The 24182-nt window shown below is 42.5% G+C and overlaps 2 protein-coding genes and 1 long non-coding RNA gene across 8 annotated transcripts in view; all 3 read left to right on the forward strand.

The window, feature by feature from the left end:
• The first annotated feature begins 1337 nt into the window (after positions 1-1337).
• Positions 1338-9261, forward strand: LOC306999711 (uncharacterized protein). Its single transcript, XM_079614609.1, has 6 exons — positions 1338-1653; positions 1743-2051; positions 2176-2226; positions 2336-2446; positions 8007-8084; positions 8173-9261. Exons 1-5 carry the CDS (start codon positions 1443-1445, stop codon positions 8009-8011), a joined length of 687 nt encoding a protein of 228 aa, XP_079470735.1. The 5' UTR covers positions 1338-1442; the 3' UTR covers positions 8012-8084; positions 8173-9261.
• Positions 9262-10202: 941 nt separating this feature from the next.
• The window catches only part of LOC306999707 (uncharacterized protein), a 55834-nt gene continuing 41854 nt past the window's right edge, over positions 10203-24182 (forward strand). The window contains exons 1-7 of one of the 6 annotated variants that reach the window (XM_079614604.1): positions 10203-10383; positions 10896-11210; positions 11613-11696; positions 15436-15513; positions 15874-15990; positions 16072-16106; positions 16229-16285. In XM_079614604.1, coding sequence (XP_079470730.1) covers positions 10344-10383; positions 10896-11210; positions 11613-11696; positions 15436-15513; positions 15874-15990; positions 16072-16106; positions 16229-16285 — 726 coding nt within the window. In that variant the 5' untranslated portion in view covers positions 10203-10343. Of the gene's footprint in view, positions 10384-10763; positions 11211-11612; positions 11697-15435; positions 15514-15873; positions 15991-16071; positions 16107-16228; positions 16666-24182 lie in introns of those variants that run through there. The other 5 variants (XM_079614600.1, XM_079614602.1, XM_079614601.1 and 2 more) reach the window with 5 other exon arrangements.
• Positions 21071-21677, forward strand: LOC307000267. The gene is made up of 3 exons (XR_013798000.1): positions 21071-21111; positions 21311-21388; positions 21479-21677. It is a non-coding gene; the product is annotated as an uncharacterized lncRNA (long non-coding RNA).

The following is a 24182-nucleotide window of genomic DNA, read 5'->3' on the forward strand; positions in this document are numbered from 1 at the left end:
TCATTTAAATATGCAAAAGTGTAAATATGATCAGTTTATCACCGTCTTGAACTCAAGTCAAGTCACCTTCATTTATAACAATATAGATATCACTTTTAACAATATAGATTGTTTTAAAGCAGCTTTATAGTGATAATAGGAAATGACAGTAACAGAGATAGTTTAGGCTTTACAGAATATATAAATTATAAAGTTATTGTCCAGATAAAGTTAGATTTGATTGATTCACTTCCGTTGCAAAGATCATTAGTTATTAACTCATGGCCGCTAACACGACACCGTTCTAACAGAAAAACAATAACGCGCCCTGGCCGCTCAATCAATTTTTGAAAAACGTTATCTCTGCGCAAACTTCAAAAACGTAAACCTGTGAAAACGCTGACGGCGTGCACATGCGTATTACGTGTTTAGTCTATAGGTATGTGTGTTTGAATATATATGTGCGCAGGCGTGTAGTCTTTCTTTACAAATTGACCTCAACTGGCCAAGAAAATAGGGATGTTCACTTATCTCAGGAAACTGATGTCATGACAACACTGATTAGCGGATGACATCACACGGAAACAAAGAGAACAGGCAGGACTAATGTAAGACCATTTGACACTTGAAGAGCCTCCACAAAACCATTCATTGGTAAAGCATCTACGGTCAATGTAGAAAGATGCTGTTGAAGCCATATGGTGTAGTTATGAAATCTGCCAGCAGGGGTTAAGGGCTTCTTGCTAACCAGCTAAACCTCAATTACTTCACACATTTGATTGTTTTTTTTTCTTCAGCCTCAGTAATACAATAAAGATGAATAGTATGGAGTTGTAATATGTCAGGGAAACACACACTGAACAGACCAGTAAGTTTACAAAAAAATAATCCAAATACTTTATATAAACTGAAAAGGCAATGAGTCAAAATTATGTGTGTGTGTGTGTGTGTGTGTGTGTGTGTGTGTGTGTGTGTGTGTGTGTGTGTGTGTGTGTGTGTGTGTGTGTGTGTGTGTGTGTGTGTGTGTGTGTGTGTGTGTGTGTGGCGTGGTCAGTTTAATGATCAGTATTCAGGTGGTAGAGATCGCTGTGGCTGAGTCTGGTGATTCTATGACATGTTTTGGTTCAGTCAGTGTTTTATTTTCACATGTTGTCCATCAGAGGTCAGTGTGGAGAGGAATCGGTTTCTGAAACCCACCGTAGTCTTTAGTAATCATCAATCGCACAGAGAGGGCACATAACAGTTTTCTTTACTCATGTATTCAGGCAGAAAGGAATATGTTTAATGAAGTATGCATTTTCCATTCTGTCATAAAGTCATATTTAAAAGCTCCCATGTGTGATGTAGCATTTGAAAAAAAAAAATAAACCTCACTGCACAGAGGAAACGGCTTGTGGTCAGTGCACAGCGCTAAAGTTCAGAGCTGATTTCCTGAGTACCACTGAGATGCATTTACACACGCAATGCCCCTCAACATCATACATGCATACATACAGACGCTGCTGGTCGGCTCTATTGTTGACCTTCATCACGAGAGACGAGACAGACAATCAACATTTATATACCACTTCACTGATAGAAGAGTAATTTGGAAATACTTGACCTTCGCAAGAGAACTGGACTTGACCACAGGAATGAGCTTCTCACAAACGGCCTGTGTGTTTCTACTGATGGGTAAGTTCTGTTACAATATCTTGTATTTTAGAAGTGCTAAAGAAGTGTGCTGATGTGTGTGTGTGTGTGGTGTGTGTGTGTGTGTGCAGTGAGCAGTTCACTGTCTGTGGACATTACAGTGAGAGGAATGGAGAGAGAACCAGTGAGCATTACTTGTTCTTATGCTGAAGGATATGAAAATGCTTACAAATGCTTTTACAAAGGAAATTACAAAGACAATGTAATTATAATACGATCTGATGGAGAGTCCTCAGTGTTCAGTGGCAGATTCTCACTGAAGGATAATCGTCAGACCAGATCATTTACAGTGACCATCAGTGACCTGGAAGATGCTGGACCGTACATCTGTAGAGCTGGATATGGACACTACCAACAGATCCAGCTAAATATGATCAGAGGTGCTGATATTCACTATTAAACAATAATCTGCTTCATTCACGGTCACCACATGCTTCATGCTGCAGATAATGATTGTTTTATTCATATAGTTGATTCATTTGAATGATGTCACGTGTCTCTCAGCTCCACAGAGGCCAAAACCGGTCCAGATCTTCACCTCCACACTTCATCCTGGTGCCTGATATTCAACATGAAACTTCCAGCTCAAGTTTCTCTTCACATAAACGCATGATTATATGCATTATTGTGTCAGTATAACAGCTCGGTCTATATTCCCCCTCAGATCAAACTCTCAGCTCATTTTCAAACACGCCGCTGTATTTGAGGACATCAGACGTAAACCTACAATCCAGCAACATCACGATCACAGACCATCAGATCATCTCTTCAGCAGGTCGTTCATCTTCTGCCCTTCATCTCAAAATATATTATAAGTATATTATATCTGGATGATGTATTAACTTCTTCACCTGACACAATCGCTGCGTCAGAAATAGAATACTTCCCAACTATAATGTAGTTGAAAACAGTCTGCCAAAAGGGTAGTATGTAGGAATACATAATATTGAAAAATAAAAGTGAGTAAAAGTACAGATACCTGAATAAAATATTACTCAAGTAAAATTTATAATTAGGCCATTTTCAAAATTACCGTAGTAAATGTACAAAGGTAATTATTTTTTAAAGTACTTAAAAAGTAAAAAGCATATTATTATACTTAATTCTTATACATTTTAAACTTCTATTCGCCATTCAAGTTCTGGCAATATCGCGGTAGCCTACATTTTACAGTGTAGTTCTCAGCGCCGCCGATTTGGTGCATTTCTTCTGCGAAATACAGGTTTGTGTACGTCTTATTTAATCTATAAAATCAGTAATGTGCTATAAATCATTTTATTTTATGCAAGGCATAAAGACGCGATGTCAGTATAGCTTACCTAGCTAAGGGGTCTGTCTTTTTTGCGTGATGGAAACGCCTGATCCCTTGCATTAAACATTATTTTATTCACATAGATAATAAATCTATTTACACGAGCCCAGCTCCCGCAAGAGATCCAGCACCACTACGGTGAACACGAGCCCAGCTCCCGCAAGAGATCCAGCACCACTACCGTGGACACGAGCCCAGCTCCCGCAAGAGATCCAGCACCACTACCGTGGACACGAGCCCAGCTCCCGCAAGAGATCCAGCACCACTACCGTGGACACGAGCCCAGCTCCCGCAAGAGATCCAGCACCACTACCGTGGACACGAGCCCAGCTCCCGCAAGAGATCCAGCACCACTACCGTGGATTAAAGCCCAGCTCCCGCAAGAGATCCAGCACCACTACCGTGGAAACGAGCCCAGCTTCCGCAAGAGATCCAGCACCACTACCGTGGACACGAGCCCAGCTCCCGCAAGAGATCCAGCACCACTACCGTGGACACGAGCCCAGCTCCCGCAAGAGATCCAGCACCACTACCGTGGATTAAAGCCCAGCTCCCGCAAGAGATCCAGCACCACTACTGTGGATACGAGCCCAGCTCCCGCAAGAGATCCAGCACCACTACTGTGGATACGAGCCCAGCTCCCGCAAGAGATCCAGCACCACTACCGTGGAAACGAGCCCAGCTCCCGCAAGAGATCCAGCACCACTACCGTGGACACGAGCCCAGCTCCCGCAAGAGATCCAGCACCACTACCGTGGACACGAGCCCAGCTCCCGCAAGAGATCCAGCACCACTACCGTGGATTAAAGCCCAGCTCCCGCAAGAGATCCAGCACCACTACTGTGGATACGAGCCCAGCTCCCGCAAGAGATCCAGCACCACTACCGTGGATACGAGCCCAGCTCCCGCAATAGATCCAGCACCACTACCGTGGATTCAAGCCCAGCTCCCGCAAGAGATCCAGCACCACTACTGTGGATACGAGCCCAGCTCCCGCAAGAGATCCAGCACCACTACCGTGGATACGAGCCCAGCTCCCGCAAGAGATCCAGCACCACTACCGTGGATTCAAGCCCAGCTCCAGCAAGAGATCCAGCACCACTACTGTGGATACGAGCCCAGCTCCCGCAAGAGATCCAGCACCACTACCGTGGATACGAGCCCAGCTCCCGCAATAGATCCAGCACCACTACCGTGGATACGAGCCCAGCTCCCGCAAGAGATCCAGCACCACTACCGTGGATTCAAGCCCAGCTCCCGCAAGAGATCCAGCACCACTACCGTGGACACGAGCCCAGCTCCCGCAAGAGATCCAGCACCACTACCGTGGACACGAGCCCAGCTCCCGCAAGAGATCCAGCACCACTACTGTGGATACGAGCCCAGCTCCCGCAAGAGATCCAGCACCACTACTGTGGATACGAGCCCAGCTCCCGCAAGAGATCCAGCACCACTACTGTGGATACGAGCCCAGCTCCCGCAAGAGATCCAGCACCACTACTGTGGATACGAGCCCAGCTCCCGCAAGAGATCCAGCACCACTACCGTGGATACGAGCCCAGCTCCCGCAATAGATCCAGCACCACTACCGTGGATTCAAGCCCAGCTCCCGCAAGAGATCCAGCACCACTACTGTGGATACGAGCCCAGCTCCCGCAAGAGATCCAGCACCACTACCGTGGATACGAGCCCAGCTCCCGCAAGAGATCCAGCACCACTACCGTGGATTCAAGCCCAGCTCCAGCAAGAGATCCAGCACCACTACTGTGGATACGAGCCCAGCTCCCGCAAGAGATCCAGCACCACTACCGTGGATACGAGCCCAGCTCCCGCAATAGATCCAGCACCACTACCGTGGATACGAGCCCAGCTCCCGCAAGAGATCCAGCACCACTACCGTGGATTCAAGCCCAGCTCCCGCAAGAGATCCAGCACCACTACCGTGGACACGAGCCCAGCTCCCGCAAGAGATCCAGCACCACTACCGTGGACACGAGCCCAGCTCCCGCAAGAGATCCAGCACCACTACTGTGGATACGAGCCCAGCTCCCGCAAGAGATCCAGCACCACTACTGTGGATACGAGCCCAGCTCCCGCAAGAGATCCAGCACCACTACTGTGGATACGAGCCCAGCTCCCGCAAGAGATCCAGCACCACTACCGTGGACACGAGCCCAGCTCCCGCAAGAGATCCAGCACCACTACCGTGGACACGAGCCCAGCTCCCGCAAGAGATCCAGCACCACTACCGTGGATTAAAGCCCAGCTCCCGCAAGAGATCCAGCACCACTACTGTGGATACGAGCCCAGCTCCCGCAAGAGATCCAGCACCACTACCGTGGATACGAGCCCAGCTCCCGCAATAGATCCAGCACCACTACCGTGGATTCAAGCCCAGCTCCCGCAAGAGATCCAGCACCACTACTGTGGATACGAGCCCAGCTCCCGCAAGAGATCCAGCACCACTACCGTGGATACGAGCCCAGCTCCCGCAATAGATCCAGCACCACTACCGTGGATACGAGCCCAGCTCCCGCAAGAGATCCAGCACCACTACCGTGGATTCAAGCCCAGCTCCAGCAAGAGATCCAGCACCACTACTGTGGATACGAGCCCAGCTCCCGCAAGAGATCCAGCACCACTACCGTGGATACGAGCCCAGCTCCCGCAATAGATCCAGCACCACTACCGTGGATACGAGCCCAGCTCCCGCAAGAGATCCAGCACCACTACCGTGGATTCAAGCCCAGCTCCCGCAAGAGATCCAGCACCACTACCGTGGACACGAGCCCAGCTCCCGCAAGAGATCCAGCACCACTACCGTGGACACGAGCCCAGCTCCCGCAAGAGATCCAGCACCACTACTGTGGATACGAGCCCAGCTCCCGCAAGAGATCCAGCACCACTACTGTGGATACGAGCCCAGCTCCCGCAAGAGATCCAGCACCACTACTGTGGATACGAGCCCAGCTCCAGCAAGAGATCCAGCACCACTACCGTGGATACGAGCCCAGCTCCCGCAAGAGATCCAGCACCACTACCGTGGATACGAGCCCAGCTCCCGCAAGAGATCCAGCACCACTACCGTGGATACGAGCCCAGCTCCCGCAAGAGATCCAGCACCACTACCGTGGATACGAGCCAAGCTCCCGCAAGAGATCCAGCACCACTACCGTGGATACGAGCCCAGCTCCCGCAAGAGATCCAGCACCACTACCGTGAACACAAGCCCAGCTCCCGCAAGAGATCCAGCACCACTACTGTGGATACGAGCCAAGCTCCCGCAAGAGATCCAGCCCCACTACCGTGGATACGAGCCAAGCTCCCGCAAGAGATCCAGCACCACTACCGTGGATACGAGCCCAGCTCCCGCAAGAGATCCAGCACCACTACCGTGAACACAAGCCCAGCTCCCGCAAGAGATCCAGCACCACTACCGTGGACACGAGCCCAGCTCCCGCAAGAGATCCAGCACCACTACCGTGGACACGAGCCCAGCTCCCGCAAGAGATCCAGCACCACTACCGTGGACACGAGCCCAGCTCCCGCAAGAGATCCAGCACCACTACCGTGGATACGAGCCCAGCTCCCGCAAGAGATCCAGCACCACTACCGTGGATACGAGCCCAGCTCCCGCAAGAGATCCAGCACCACTACTGTGGATACGAGCCCAGCTCCCGCAAGAGATCCAGCACCACTACTGTGAACACGAGCCCAGCTCCCGCAAGAGATCCAGCACCACTACCGTGGACACGAGCCCAGCTCCCGCAAGAGATCCAGCACCACTACCGTGGATACGAGCCCAGCTCCCGCAAGAGATCCAGCACCACTACCGTGGATACGAGCCCAGCTCCCGCAAGAGATCCAGCACCACTACCGTGGATACGAGCCCAGCTCCCGCAAGAGATCCAGCACCACTACTGTGGACACGAGCCCAGCTCCCGCAAGAGATCCAGCACCACTACCGTGGACACGAGCCCAGCTCCCGCAAGAGAATATAGAAATAAAAAACACTGCCCACTGCCATTACACAGGCTTCCGAACAACATTAATATAAGAGACCAGTGGCTAATGTTTATTTATTCAGAAATATCACAGCAATTTAGTTTGACCTTAACCGTCTGTTCTACACATTTGTGTGACTGCTTCGTCAATCAGAAACAGTTCAATGTCGTTTTTTCAAAGAAGCTTCTCCTCAAAGATGCTGCAGTCGCTACATTATTGGGTCCAACCTCAAATTCACAGCCTGTAAATACACTTCTAACACATTTTATGTTACATTATGGAGCCAGCATAATCTGATATAGTTTGCAAACGGATATGTAACACTAACGTTTTGCTAAGTTGATGCTGATGTGTTGTCTTGTACAGTATCTATGGTTGCCACAAGCTTTGATATAATATCTGTTGGAAACAAGACAAAATACGTTGTTTGTTTTCCTAAGTTACAGACACCGGCCCTGTTGGTGTCTGTTGTTTTATTAAGTTCAAGACGGTGAGATTGAGTTCACTGAGTCTCTGTGTCTTTTGTTTTTGCTAGAAACTAACGTTTAGTGTATTTGCATGGGTAAAGTTATTTCAGACGCTGTAACTGTCACAGGTGAAGCTTTTATTAACACACTCCTGTACCGTCACATCATTCATCAGTTTGGAGAGTTAATCATGATGATCTTCCTTTTTCAGTTCTTCATGTTGCTGGTCTGAGTGTGATTGTGATCACAGCGGCTTCTGGAGGATTATTCATCATCATCATATTAATATTATTTTTAATGTAAATAAAATCTATCAATTAGGAGTACCTAAATATATATTTTTAACTAATTTATAAATATATTTGATTATTCATTGTATATGAAACAATTAAATTACTTGTTTGTGTTTTTGACAGTCAGAAGAAAAGGATGAACACAACATATGTTGGGAAATTATCAGCTCAAACAACTCATGACAAACTGACAAACTCTGATTGAGACATGAACATGAGACATTGTGCTATAAAGTCCTTCTCTCTGTTTCCCTGTAGAATGATTATCCCAGTGCAAACACATATGCAGCTCTTGACCTCAAGTCCAGATCCTCTGACCTCTACGACACACTCACAGTAAGAGAAATGTTGAAAACTACATTTGCAAAAGAGTTGCATTCAAAAGTTAGGTAATCTGTTAAATAATATTCTCTGTTTTACGAAGACTGTCCATCCCAGACCTGCTGTTCACCAGTCCGGCTCTTCTGGATATGAGAATCTGTCTCTTCAGTAGCACCTCAAGTCTTCTCGAGAAGAAACTCTCATCACTCTTACTCAGTAGATACTAAACAGACCTTACATTCAGTATTTTCAATCTATACTATATGAGCAATCTCACCAACATTAATCACATTTTTTAAATTGTCGTGTCAATTGACCCAGAAAGGTGTACTTCCATCATAAACTCCCTATGTCCTGTGACTACAGAACAGAAACAGACGCGACTGAATAAGTGTGTGTGTCCTCTTTCTCTTGTAAAATAACTGTATTTCTGTGTGACTAATGTTCAATCTGGACACAAATTAATGATCAATGCATCACTTTTTATTGTAAAGCTGTGGTAAAATATTGATTGGGTTTTAATCTTTAAGAAAACAACAGAAATGCCAACAAACGGCCACTTTTATCACGTTTGTTTTGCGATCTCAGTTTCCAGTGATTTCCTTCTGATTAGTTTCTGATAAAACTTCATTAGCTGAAAGTGAAATGATGGGTTTGTGTGACGCTGATCCAGAGAGACGTGTTTTAGTGAAGCGCTGCGGATCTTCTGGCCCGACGGTGGAAACCCAGCATGGCTTTGGGCTCGGTGTCACAGGACCGAGGCTTTTAGCCCAGCCCGTCTAAAGCCCTGACTCGCTCTGGCCGACAGTGGAAATACTGTGCGATCTCATGAGCTTCTCCAGCGTTTCTGATCCCAGTGTTCATCGTCATTCTCTCTTTTACTCCGGAGAATCTCCAGTCCTTCATCCTTCTCCATCATTCACTCAGTTTCTCCTGGACTGAGGATCGATAGCTTCCCTGGATTCAGCCGATCACGATCTCTGCAAAGATACGACACTGATCCGATGATCTGATCAAACTCAACACCGCTGAGAGTCATATTCACTGAGCCGTTAGTTTGTCCTCTGCTGCATTTCAATAAATGGTTAAACGTCGTCTGTGCTTCTCTTCTCTGAGTTTACTTACCGTTACAATATAATATAATATACCAAATCATCTTCATCCTCATCATTTTCATCGTTTTACTGAACATGCGTCATAATCAAGCTTGTCTTGTCTGTTCATTATAGAGTTCAGAAAGATCAGATTCATCTTCTTGAATCCAGTATTTGGTGTTTTTATTGTAATTATCATTCATTGACATTTGATTCTATGTTTACAGCTGATATTCACAAATATGTATATTTAAAATATAAATGTATTCTATATAAAGCTGAATATGTCTCATGTAGTTATTAACATGAATATATGATTTCCTTGTTGGATGTTTGTCTGTTGTCATCTGTTCACTCCTGCTGGCTGATGTTGGAACTGCACCCTTCAAAAGTTGCTGAATATCCTGATAACTCAACATATTAGAGGCTTGTTATATAAAAGATAAAAGATACAAACAATGCATTGATAAAAGATTAGTTTGGGCTCCTTAAAGAAACTGCTATTGAGATGCGTAAGAAAAGCTTCATCATTATAATATTAGGAGGCCGTCAGTTAAACGTGAGATGTCTTCGGCTCACACTTGCCAAACAGGAAGTGAATCTACCGCCACAGGAAGAGCTTTGAGGCGTCAGCTAACACACATTTCCCACGATGCAACTCTTCTCCCAGAGCTCATGCGATGGAGAAACTGTGATCTTAATGTTCAAGCAATTTTCTGTATTATTTATAGTTTCTGTAAACAGTGTTTTCCAGCTGTCGATTACCACAGAAAATAACCCTAACTAGCATTTCTTATTCGCCTTGTGTCTGTTTCAAGCAGAGTTCGGCAATGATTGTTTCCTTAATTTCTTATTTATTTTTATACAAGTGGATAATGCTTAACATGTAATTAACTTGTATTGAAAAAGAGCAACAAAAGCACAGAAACATGTTAAAGACAGAACAGGAACAGAGAGGACAGTGGTTCATGAATTCACAGTTGATTTCCCGGTCAAACTGAGAGGCGCTTTCACACTAACACCACACGGAAACACAGACACACACTCTCAACACGTGAGATGAGCAACACACATATTATTTTCCTCTCCGCCGATAGATGAGCAGTATTATTGCTGTTTGAGTTTCAGAGAGTCTGTGAGGAACTACTGAGAGTTTCAGATTTACTGAACTGATGAAGAAATGAAGTTTACACTGATAGTGTGTGTGTTTCTGCTGACGGGTAAGAGCTGAAGACCTGTGTGTGTGTGTGTGTGTGTGTGCGTGTGTGTGTGTGTGTGTGTGTGTGTGTGTGTTTCTGCTGACGGGTAAGAGCTGAAGACCTGTGTGTGTGTGTGTGTGTGTATGTGTGTCTGTGTGTGTGTGTGTTTCTGCTGCCGGGTAAGAGCTGAAGACCTGTGTGTGTGTGTGTGTGTGTGTGTGTGTGTGTGTGTGTGCGTGCGTGTGTTTCTGCTGCCGGGTAAGAGCTGAAGACCTGTGTGTGTGTGTGTGTGTGTGTGTGTGTGTGCGTGCGTGTGTTTCTGCTGCCGGGTAAGAGCTGAAGACCTGTGTGTGTGTGTGTGTGTGTGTGTGTGTGTGTGTGTGTGTTTCTGCTGACGGGTAAGAGCTGAAGATCTCTACTAAACGTGTTTATTATCTAATATTATGGTGTGTGTTATCAGTGTACATGAGTTAAGCTGTGTGTGTGTGTGTGTGTGTGTGTGTGTGTGTGTGTGTGTGTGTGTGTGTGTGTAGTGAGCAGTTCACTGTCTGAGGATATTACAGTGAGAGGAACAGAAAGAGAACGAGTGAACATTAAGTGCCCTTATCCAGAAGGATATGAAAAGTCTTCCAAATACTTTTATAAAGGACTTTACAGAGAGAGTGTTATTATAATACGATCTGATGGAGAGTCGTCAGTGTTCAGTGGCAGATTGTCACTGAAGGATAATCGTCAGACCAGATCATTTACAGTGACCATCAGTGACCTGAAGATGGAAGATGCTGGACCGTACGCCTGTAGAGCTGGATGGACACACTACCTACAGATCCAGCTAAACGTGATCAGAGGTGCTGATATTCAACACTTAAATCTGCAGTCCGTAACTTTTGGTTCTAGCCGTTTTTAAACAAGATCTGCTGCGTCTTGCAAAAAAGCCGGATCTCCTTCTCTCTGTGTGTGAAGAGTCACACAGGCACTGGATTACTGGATTACTCCTCAGCGGAGCGACCGGTGTAAAGTAGTCCCAGTATAAACACTTATTATAGGAGTACCGTAGTGAATCAGGAGAAGACAAAACACGGTTTGGAAAATGGATTCATGACGTTCATGACATTATATAAATTTAGTAGATTTTGAACACAAAAAAAAATTACGGACTGCAGCTTTAACAACAATCTGCTTCATCATTCATGTTTTATTGTTTTATGAATATATTTGTTATGGTGTGACGGCTCTTCTTCATTTCTCAGCTCCAGTGATAACAACACGTGTCCAGATCTCAACATCCAGCATTAGTCCGTATACAAACAGCAACACTGAACACACCAGCACAGGTAACCCACACACACACACACACACACACACACACACACACACACACACACACACACACACACACACACACACACACACACACACACACACACACACACACACACACACACACACACACACACACACACACACACACACACACACACACACACACACACACACACACACACACACACACACACACACACACACACACACACACACACACACACACACACACACACACACACACACACACACACACACACACACACACACACACACACACACACACACACACACACACACACACACACACACACACACACACACACACACACACACACACACACACACACACACACACACACACACACACACACACACACACACACACACACACACACACACACACACACACACACACACACACACACACACACACACACACACACACACACACACACACACACACACACACACACACACACACACACACACACACACACACACACACACACACACACACACACACACACACACACACACACACACACACACACACACACACACACACACACACACACACACACACACACACACACACACACACACACACACACACACACACACACACACACACACACACACACACACACACACACACACACACACACACACACACACACACACACACACACACACACACACACACACACACACACACACACACACACACACACACACACACACACACACACACACACACACACACACACACACACACACACACACACACACACACACACACACACACACACACACACACACACACACACACACACACACACACACACACACACACACACACACACACACACACACACACACACACACACACACACACACACACACACACACACACACACACACACACACACACACACACACACACACACACACACACACACACACACACACACACACACCAGTACAGGTACCTGCACACACACACACACACACACACACACACACACTGAACACACCAGCACAGGTACACACACACACACACACACACACACACACACACTGAACACACCAGTACAGGTACCTGCACACACACACACACACACACACACACACACACACACACACACACACACACACACACACACACACTGAACACACCAGTACAGGTACCTGCACACACACACACACACACACACACACACACACACACACACACACTGAACACACCAGCACAGGTACACACACACACACACACACACACACACACACACACACACACACACACTGAACACACCAGCACAGGTACACACACACACACACACACACACACACACACACACTGAACACACCAGTACAGGTACCTGCACACACACACACACACACTGAACACACCAGCACAGGTACACACACACACACACACACACACACACACACACACCTCCACGTCCCAACTTGGTCAAAAATGTAAACAATTCACCAGAGCGTTTTTTAGCTGATTTTAACATGTTTTAAAGCCTTGAAAAATGTCCCCACTTGGCTCGGCGGTCCCCTGTATATTGATGAAAATATAGTTAATGTGAACTTACTGTGTTTACATAACTTTTCAGAACTTGACATAACTTCAATCAAAATATTAATAGTTACTCTGATTATATTGAATGCAGAGATATTAAATCTTCTAAACACAATTTTAATGCTTCATTTATGATCATGATGTAATTCACGATCATTCATGTCTCACACACACTTGGAAACTGAATTTCATCAAAGCTTCTGTGAAAAATAAACCACAATTGCATCACAATGAACATTTAGAGGTTGTGATGTTCCTCAACACATGAATCAATCTTGTTCAACAACTGAATGTTTGACGCGTCATTTTACAGACAGTGTGTTTTCTTTGTTCTGCAGTTTCTGTGTAAAATCATCTGATTATGACATTAATAACATGAGTCCAGCTTTACATGTTTGAGTGTTTTATCCACAGTGACTCTGTATCTGTTCAGATGATAAAGTGTCTTCTAAATGAACACTAATATAATGTGATTATCAGTGTTCAGTGATGTGAACAGAAAACACAACATGTGTTCATATGCAGCAACAGCAAACAGTGTTATGTGTGTTTGTCTATTATTATTATGTGTTATTATATCACTGTGTGACCTTTTGGTGCTTTGAACAGATCTAGGTTTAAAGGTTCTTGACTACGCCACCTGGTGCCTCTCACACCAGGATATACTTTACACCTTAACTGCTAAATACCTAATCTAAGGCAAGCAGGTTCGTAAGAGTATGCCCAAGATGAACTAGACAGAGACGTGCTTTCAGTAGAAAAACAATTATCACAACTTTATTATACAATGGTATAAATTAAAGGAGCCATATCATCGTACTAAAATGAGAGACCAGACCTGGTATTGGCTGTTACAAAGGACAATACAATTAATAATTTCACTGTAAAAATACTGATTCACTGGCAAGGCAGGTTACCTGTCCGGGATACGCGTGACTTTCACCACCCGTGCTCTGGAACCTGGTGCTCACGATCACATGCAGTCTCACACACACACACACACACACACACAACCACTACAAGCCAATGACTCAATCAATATTGTGAAGTGCAGTTTACCACTACAATACGTGGTGCAGTGCGCGGGGACGGAACCAGGAACCTCTCTTATGAGCAGCTACTCTAGTACTAGGAAGAAAAGGACAAGAAAGTTATTACTAGCAGAGGGAATGGAAAATGTAAAACTATACTGCTAGAACAGCCAATATCACATCAGTCAGACAGAGTATTAGACGGTGACTACAGCTAAATAAATCACCATAAAGAAAATAAACATATAAAACTTAATTCAGGCAAGGCAAAGCAGCAGGAGCAATCTGCCTGCTGACACAAAATCATTAAAATTAGTGCTTGCTATACACATATAGCATCGCAACCATTTCATAAAAACATTATTTTCTTTTACCTCAATGTTGACATACAAACGGACACAGTGGAAAACAGCCCTTTGCGCCAGTCTTCACAACCCTACATAACAGTCGTTACATTTATATTAAGTACATTCAAATACATTAAATACTCAATATAAATACATTTATATTAAGAGTTGACAATAAAACGGCCATACATTACGTCGGGGCAACACAATCACTCATTTTACATGTGTTCAAAAAGCTTTTAGTGCTAACACACTGGATCTACTCGTAACAATAATCAATAAACATTTTACCTTCTTGATGTTACTGCTTAATTTTGGTACAGCTACCCGGCGGGTGCCTTGCCCCAGACCTTCAGTAATACACTGCACGATTACCCGGAAGCGTCTGGCAATCAGTCAAACATTTATTTTCATTCAGTATTAGATAAAATATAAATGCTTAGCGTGCTACATTATATAAATATTTGCCATACCTTCGTAGCACAGGGGAACCACATACCCAAGCAGTAACAAACGGAAAATGTGTCTGGACACCAGAGGATTTCTCTAAGCCCAACAGTGAAGACTGTTTTATAGAAACTAGCCTAGACGCAAATGAGTTGTTTAGCCACTCACGGCTAGCTGGGTGACGTCAGGGAGCTACCGTATCTGCAGAGGGACAAACTTCAACCAGACAGCGACTACTCCGCCGGTTACAACTGCATGATTATTATTATTATGTGTTATTATATCACTGCATGAGCGGCACATTCACAGTCACTGTGTTTCTCTCTGTCAGCGACTCGTCACACAGAAACTGAAACAACAAGAACAACAACAGGAAATACTACAGTTCAACTCTATCAGACACACACTAGTAAGCACACAAACTACACTACCCATAATGCAACTCTCTGATCACATGATCACTCTTTGAAAGAAAATTGCTTTGATCATTTGTTGAGAAACATGTTATCTACTGTATAAATATAAATGATGCACATATCAGATTTAATGTGGTTAATTTGGTTTGACATCAGCCGTAAAGAGAAGCGTTTCCTTCTGAAGAGTTGAGGTTCACCATTGCAGTTTCACTTCAGTTACTCTATATAACAACTGTATATTTACAATATTACAATATCTTTAATAGTAAAATCATCAAAAGGATTAATATCTGTTGTTGATTGTCCAGTATAATCAGAATCAGTGTGTCATCATGTAAATATCATGTGTTTAGCGTTGGGTTCAGATCTGGCTTCTGTTGCTGGCGGTCTGGGTTCGGTTCTGCTGGTTCTGACTCTGTGTTCTGGATCCTTCATCATCCTGAAGAAGAGGAAGAGGAAATCTGGGACAGGTAGCAGTTTGTTTGTGATTTTAAAGTCCTTTTTAGTATTGAAATTGATTTGTCTTTTTTCTCTATTCATGCTCCATTCAGCTTTATTTCAGCAAAACGTGCAGCACAATACAGAGGTGAGTGTTCAAATCTTTACCTGTAGAAGATCAGACATACATGTTATATGATTATTTATTGACCAACAGAGAGAATTATCTACATAAACTATTCAATTATTGATGTATGTGTTGTTTTTCAGACTGAACGCATGTATGAAGAGATTCCAAACGATATTGTCACTATGGTAACGTCTTCGTCCAATCAGACGCCTGCATCTTCATCCAATCAGACGACTGCATCACACCTCAACACCCGCCCAAAAGTCTCTACTGTTTACGCCACAGCAACCAATCAGCAGCCTGATTCAAACCCTGGTCAAACCCTCTCGACCAATCAGGTGACAGATACAGCCGGTGATATTTATGCTAATATAAAGTCTCCTGAAGCAACACAGGACAGCGGGACAGAACTGATCTACGTAACAGCAACTCATCCACAAAACATCTCAACACATCCACAAAACATCTCAACAGACAAGGGTCCGATATATTCAGTGATCAACCATAAATGAAAAAGACTGTCCACAAATATTGAGATTGATGTTTCAAGTAAAAATAAAATCTGGTAAAGTCTGATAAAAATTTCGATTCATACTTGTGACACACTTTTTTTTTTTTTTTTTTTTACTGTTATCAGTATTTTAAGTTTATAATATTACTAACCAGAAAAGTTACTAACAACTAAAAAAAATATGTCAATAGAATGTAAAAATTACACAAAATTCTATATTCTCTGTAATTAGTAAATACACCTCATCTACAGTTCAATAAAGCCATTAAAAATGTAAAATAGCAGCAAGCAGCGATTATGAGGAAATTCACAAAAGAGACACATTAGTGTCTTAGTCTATTTAGACTATATTGTAGTAATATGCTGTATTTTATGAACGCAATAGGATATTATTACGAAACACACATTAGTGTCTAAGAAAGCATGTCAGGGAGAATCAGAGCATCACAATGATGAAGTTTAAGAGCAAAAGTGCTTTTAGGCTTCAAAAATCATAAAAGATGTTCATCTGTGAAAATGATCTTGATGAACTTGAACTTGAACTTGAACGTGTGTATTTTTAACTTTTTTTGTGATAATCCTGAAGCCTACGGGAAAATCCTGTTGTGTTGTTGTGGAGGGAACAGTGTGACGTGAACTGCCGGCTGGACTACACGTGTAAAACTCTTTCTTATGACAATCAACACAGGGAGAAAACTGATACTGGAGAAGTTACTGTTACTAAAGAACAATAGGATAATTGTATGTAAAACAATGACATTTATATAGTGTATTTTACATGAACATTCATGTAACTCATAACAGGGTCAACAACAATTACCATCATATTTTATTTTGATCTCATGATTTATATGTAATACTCTAGAAGAGTTGTTCACTGGAACGCTGTAAAACACTCATATTTCCACACTGTGAATGTCACAGATACTCCCCCTCTTATAAAGAAGTGATCATCCCTTCCTCACAGAGTAAAACTGAATCATCACTGATGTCCTGTAGAGCTGGGTGTGGTTTAGAGATACAGAAGGGGGAATATAGATATATTAGTTGCTGACACACATTGTTCTCTCAGTACGGAAAAGAACGACAGTAACGTTTGTCACACAGAGTTTGCTCTTTTATTGAAGCGAAACGCTTGTGAAACTTCATCATGTTGGACGTCCTGCTGCTCTTTTCCAGCATCTGTACAGGTGAGTTTGAGACTCTCAGCTCTTTTACACACAGTTTGACATCTTCTCTTGTGTTTCCTCTTTATCACATGATCATCAGACTCATATGAGGATATCTGTAAGTTATTATTCTGGCCTGCTTATGTCTCTTGCTCACACTAACAGCTCTATATAATGATATCTGTGTTTTCAGCTGTTGTTGTTGGAGCTTCACAGACAATTACTGGATACAGAGGAGAGAGAGTTGACATCAGATGCTCATATCAATCTGGATATGAAACATATTTAAAGTATTTTTGTAAAGGGGAGTGTAAATATATTGGATTTAGAAACATCATGGTTAAATCAGGATCTCCAGCTAAAGACGAGAGATTCTCTCTGACTGACGACACGACGGCCAGAGTTTTCACCGTCACCATCACTGATCTGAGAACAGAGGATGAAGGCAAATACTGGTGTGCTGTGGAGAGGAGTGTGTCTGATGTCTTCTCAGAGATTATGTTGCTGGTTAAACTGGGTAAGTGAATATGTGACAATAATGAATCCATCCCGCAGCGTCACAGATCACCAGATCTCCTCAACAGGTCATTCATCTCTTTCTTCTCAACATCTCTTCAGCCTTTACTATGCTTTATCTCTGGTTATTTATTCACCGGACACAGGTAAACATCTCTCCACATCTCACCATCCGTCTCTCTCCTCACCGCGCCAGGAGGTCAAAGGTCTGACAGACGGTTGTCATGGCAACATGACTTTCAATAAGCCTCATATACATCTAATTTCATAGTCTTTGATTTAGTCATTCCAGAAACCAACTTGTATTTTTATTTTCTGATATTCTGATTCTTCTGGCTGTTTCTCTCTTGTGTTGTTCAGGTTCAATTGTGATTATCGTCACTGCGGAGGCTTTAGTTTTACTACTGATAGCAGACTAGTGGCTGTTTGGAAGAAAAATACTAAAATATTGGGGTTCTCTCTGAGGAGTGGCTCGTCTTCAATACTGCTTGGGTCAACATCCTTGTGACCATTCTGATATTCCGTAGTGTCCGTCAGAGTGTTGCTTATACCTGAGTTCATGATTATAATCGTATTTGGTCAGCAGCGATAAAGCTGCGATCTCTCTACGTCGACTGTCATTCTTTTTAACTTTTTTCTCTTCACCCTTTTCCTTGCGCTCTTCTCTCTATACCCTCGTCATAATAAAAGTCCTCACAACAACATCCACTTTAAAGGTCCCATATTGTCAAAACTTAAATTTCCTGGCTTTTTTCATGATAACAGAGGTCTAGAGGCTATGAAACTATCATATATGTTTCAAAACAATCAATCCACAGACACATGCACACAGCCTGCATAAAACTGCCTTTTCACGAGCCGTTGTGACTTACGCATAAATGTGACGTCAGAACAACTCAGTCACCATCTTCAGCATTTTGTAAAACAGATGTACAATAATTGATCTCTGACGGATCCGTGACTGTCATGTTTCCCGCCGGCGGCCGAAACACAATCTGACGGCGGACCGGGCGACCCGATGAAGGAGCCGGAACAGTGTGCACATATCGCCGTCATCATATAACTCCATGTCGCCGAGAGTATAATAATCCGGTCTTTAGTCAACGCTACACACTACCGCGTTTTTCAAAGCAGATGCAGAAGTGAAGTCCCGTCTCTTACCCTGCGCAAAACGCACACGGGAGATAGCACCGTCCTTTTTCTTGTTCGGATTCTTCGGAAACCTGTGGACTCGATGTCCTGACAGGCCATAATTCACAATCATTTACCTCGACGATGATTAATTGAAATACAATAACCACCGAAAACACACTGAATCACGACCGCTCCAACTGAATACCAACCTACTCTGCACTGAGCAAATGCAGAGCCGGCGGCAAACGACTCCCTGTCATGACGTAATATGACGCGATGGTGAAAAAAAGCGGATTTTCAACACGGTCAAGGAAACGGTCCCGTATTTTCATACATTATTTTATAGGGCGGCAGTGGCTCAGTGGTTCATGTAGGTTGTCTACAAACCGGAAGGTTGGTGGTTCAATCCCCGGTTCCACCTGACCAAGTGTCGAGGTGTCCATGAGCAAGAAACCTAACCCCAGCTGCTCCCGACGAGCTGGATCGCCTTGCATGGCTGACACCGCCGTCGGTGTATGAATGAGTGAGTGAATGGGTGAATGTGAGGCAACATGTAAAGCGCGTTGGTGGCCATTGGGTCTGTGAAAGCGCAATATAAATGCAGTCCATTTACCATTTATTCGGAAATACCACAGCCATTTAGTTTGACCTTAACCGTCTGTTCTGCACATTTGTGTGACTGCTGAACAATCAGAAACAGTTCAATGGCGGTGTTTCAAATAAGCTTCTCCTCAAAGATGCTGCAGTCGCTACATTATTGGGTCCAACCTCAAATTCACAGCTCGTAAATACACTTCTAACACATTTTATGTTACATTATGGAGCCAGCATAATCTGATATAGTTTGTAAACGAATATGTATCACTAACGTGTTGCTAAGTTGATGCTGATGTGTTGTCTTCTGATATTGTGAGCTAGCAGGAACTGCAAGTGCTCTGAGTTCATTTAAAGTTTGTCATTTCACTGTTTTTACTCAATATAGTGAAGTTTCAGCTATATACAGTATTTAAATGCAGTGTAAAGTTTAATTGTGTATTAAGAAATATCATTGTTTTAGTGGACTCGATTAAAATAAGTTCAGAGTACTCATAACTACTGTTTTTATAAACTTGGTTGAATTAAGGTAATCAGTTTCCTCAAATGAAATGAGTTAGCTTAACTTGTTGGGTTTTACGGTTGCCACAAGCTTTGATAGAATATTTGTTGGAAGCAAGACAAAATACATTGTCTGTTTTCCTAGTTACACACACCGGCCCTGTTGGTGTCTGTTGTTTTTATTGAGTTAAAGACAGAGAGATTGAGTTAAACTAACGTTTAGTGTACTTGTAACGCTATTTCAGACGCTGTTACTGTCACAGGTGAAGCTTTTACTAACACACTCCTGTATCTTCACATCATTCATCAGTTTGGAGAGTTAATCATGATGATCTTCCTCTTTCAGTTCCTCATGTTGCTGATAGGAGTGTGATGGTGATCACAGCGGCATTTGGAGGATTATTCATCATCATCATCATCATATTAATATTATTTTTAATGTAAATAAAAATCTATCAATAAGGAGTACATAAATATATATTTTGAACTATTTAATAAATATATTTGATTATTCATTGTATATGAAACAATTAAATTACTTGTTTGTGTTTTTGACAGTCAGAAGAAAAGGAAGAACAGAAGATCTGCTATAAATGAGGTGAGATGATCAAATAATCTAAGAATAATATCATTAAAATAATAAAAATGTGATCAAGTCAGATTACATCATATGCTGGGAAATTATCAGCTCAAACATCTCATGACAAACTGACAAACTCTGATTGAGACATGAACATGAGACATTAAAATCTCTTATTTGTTTGTGCTGTAAAGTCCTTCTCTCTGTTTCCCTGTAGAACGATGATCCCAGTGCAAACACATATTCAGCTTTTGACCTCACGTCCAGATCCTCTGACCTCTACGACACACTCACAGTAAGAGAAATGTTGAAAACTACATTTGCAAAAGAGTTGCATTCAAAAGTTAGGTAATCTGTTAAATAACATTCTCTGTGTTTTACGAAGACTGTCCATCCCAGACCTGCTGTCCACCAGTCCGGCTCTTCTGAATATGGGAATCTGTCTCTTCAGTAGCAACTCAAGTCTTCTCGAGAAGAAACTCTCATCACTCTTACTCAGTAGATACTAAACAGACTTTACATTCAGTATTTTCAATCTATACTATACACAGCAAAAAGTCCAGTGTTAAATTAACTCTCCTGGGAGTTTATATGGCTCCAGCCTCAAGAGTGTAAAGTGTTAAAATATGAGTGTTAAATTAACACTCGAGAGTGTTAAAGTTAATGAGATAATTAAGTGATTAAATTAGTGATTATTGGCTATTATTGAAGACACCTGATGTTAACAAGCAGAATCCCTGAAGGAGAAAATCAAATGTTTAAGTTGCCATTATGGAGATCAGTATTTGCTTTAGTTGGGCTCTTGACCCTTAAACTACTAACTTTATATTTTGTTTGACTGCTGTATGAGCTATGACAGCTAGATAAACAAGGAAGAAATATGATCAGGTGATATTGGTTACATAAAATAATCATTGTTTGACCTGAATTACTAATCTCACATAGAGAGACTGCTTTGCATTGTTGATATACAGCCCTTCTAACAGCCCTTATATTATATAGCATGGTTATCAGCATTTTCAGTATTATCAACGATATTTCTTAAAAGTTGCTCTGATCAAAAGACTTTGGAATTTTTTTTTTTAAGACACACTTGACATCAATAGTCAGCCTGTGAATCTCAACAATGGTGACAATAATAAAGCATGTTGCAGTGAATTCTGGGTACCACCAATCAAAACTCAGCCATGGTTCCCATCATGCATTGTTGTATGAATAAATTATAATTGAATTGTTTTAGTAATTGCCTTTTCCTAATTGAAGAACTTTTGTCACCATTGTTGAGATTCATACACTGAATATTGATGTCTGTGTGTGCCTAAAAGAAAGATTTTTTTTATCAGAATAATGCCTTCTGTACACCTAAAGACTTTGAAAAGATTTAGAAAAGACTTTATAAGATTATCAGCTCACATCTAAAGACTTGGTTTCACAGACTCACAGTCTCAGCCTAAAGATTTTACAAACACTGAATCTTGTAGTGACACTATTTACAAGACTACAACAATTTTTTCCCTCCATTAAAATAGGCATTTTTATGCATATTTTTTGTTTGATGAGTAAAAATATGTTAATTTATATTGTTTAATTACAATAAATCACTTTATTTTCCTGGAATGAAAAAAATCAAATTAGACATTGTTATGTGAACATCTCTTAATAAAGAGTTGACTAGCCTATTTAATGGGATGACCTAACTTTTTCACATGACTGTATATGGGGGTTATGTATCTATATCATTATATGATGAGAACAATAGTTTGAACTAAATGTCTTGAAAGGGTATACTTTTAAATGCAGGCATGTCGATGGCTTCGGCAATATCGGTCCACTTCTTTTCTTTTTCCACTCTGTCGTGGTATAAATGGCAGTTTACATAAAAAAGACACGGCTGCTCTGCCCCAACCCGATCACACCAAATGCGTCTATATAGCACGCAGTGTGTTTATCGTGTAATATATATACGCGAAAATTAGTTTTTACGTGCATAGTATACGCATGGATAGCACATTGGGAAGGTTTAGGGTGGGGTGCGTGTGTATTATACGCTTGGGTAGGATTAGTGGTGTGGGGTGCGTGTGTATATCACGCAATTTGTGCGTATCATATGCACGCGCAAAACTGCGTATCATATCCACGTAAAAACTCATTTTCGCGTATAAATTGCACGATAAACACACTGCGTAATATAGAGACGCATTTGCGTGCTCGACAAGGCGCTCCTCTTTATCCACGGTCCATTTTCGCCTACTTGGCGCCATTGGTGCTCGTTGTGTTTCCACGTCCGTTGACATGTTTCTTTGTTGTGACTGATGGCTTCCTGTTTCTGGTTTTCTGAGAACAAATGCATTGGTTGTTGATTGTTTTATGTCACTATGACTACGCTAGGACTTGCGATAATATCAAACATGTTTGATATGAAAGACTAGAGAAAGACTGGCATAAATCGGGTCGCCGACTGCAGATTATCCCCTCACATTTAACGATCGAGACGACGGGAGCGCGCCGAGACTCCAGTAAGATTCCTAAAAACTGCCGGTCTTTAGTCTGGGACTGTTAAAATCCTTTGGTGTACGCCCAGCATAACTTATAAGAAATCCTTTGGATTAATGTATATGGACACCGGATCTTATAATGTAGATTCACTGTGACGCTGCAAGCAACAAAATTCATTTAAATCAGATATATTCAGGCTCTAAATAAGTTCAGTGATTCAGGTCAAATGATTGTGAAATAATGGTTATGTTAATACACAACCAACACCATCAGGTCACCGTTTCTATTTGTTCATCTGGCTGTTATAACTTATGTACAGCAGCCAAACAAAACTTAGTTAATAATTTAAGGGTGAAGAGCCCAACTAAAACACACACTGATCTCCATAATGGTAACTTAAAAATTTGATTTTCTCCTTTGGTGATTCTGCTTTCCTGTGCTTTGAGTGAATGAGAATACATTTGATTAGTCTAACACAATACAAACATGTTGATTCAATTAGTTGCAAAGAAGTTGCATTGACATATTACAATCATGTTCAATTTACAAACCAATATTGTGTTCAAATAAAATATTCAAATCTTGCTTAGATG

Source organism: Phoxinus phoxinus (assembly GCF_949152265.1).
Source record: "Phoxinus phoxinus genome assembly, chromosome: 6".
Taxonomy (NCBI): Eukaryota; Metazoa; Chordata; class Actinopteri; order Cypriniformes; family Leuciscidae; genus Phoxinus; species Phoxinus phoxinus.

Excerpts from the sequence above, each read along its gene's own strand:
- LOC306999711 (XM_079614609.1), top strand. The coding sequence starts at position 1,443 with ATGCCCCTCAACATCATACATGCATACATACAGACGCTGCTGGTCGGC. Across the intron at positions 1,654-1,742 it reads CTGTGTGTTTCTACTGATGG|TGAGCAGTTCACTGTCTGTG; the intron begins GTAAGTTCTGTT and ends GTGTGTGTGCAG. Across the intron at positions 2,052-2,175 it reads CCAGCTAAATATGATCAGAG|CTCCACAGAGGCCAAAACCG; the intron begins GTGCTGATATTC and ends CGTGTCTCTCAG.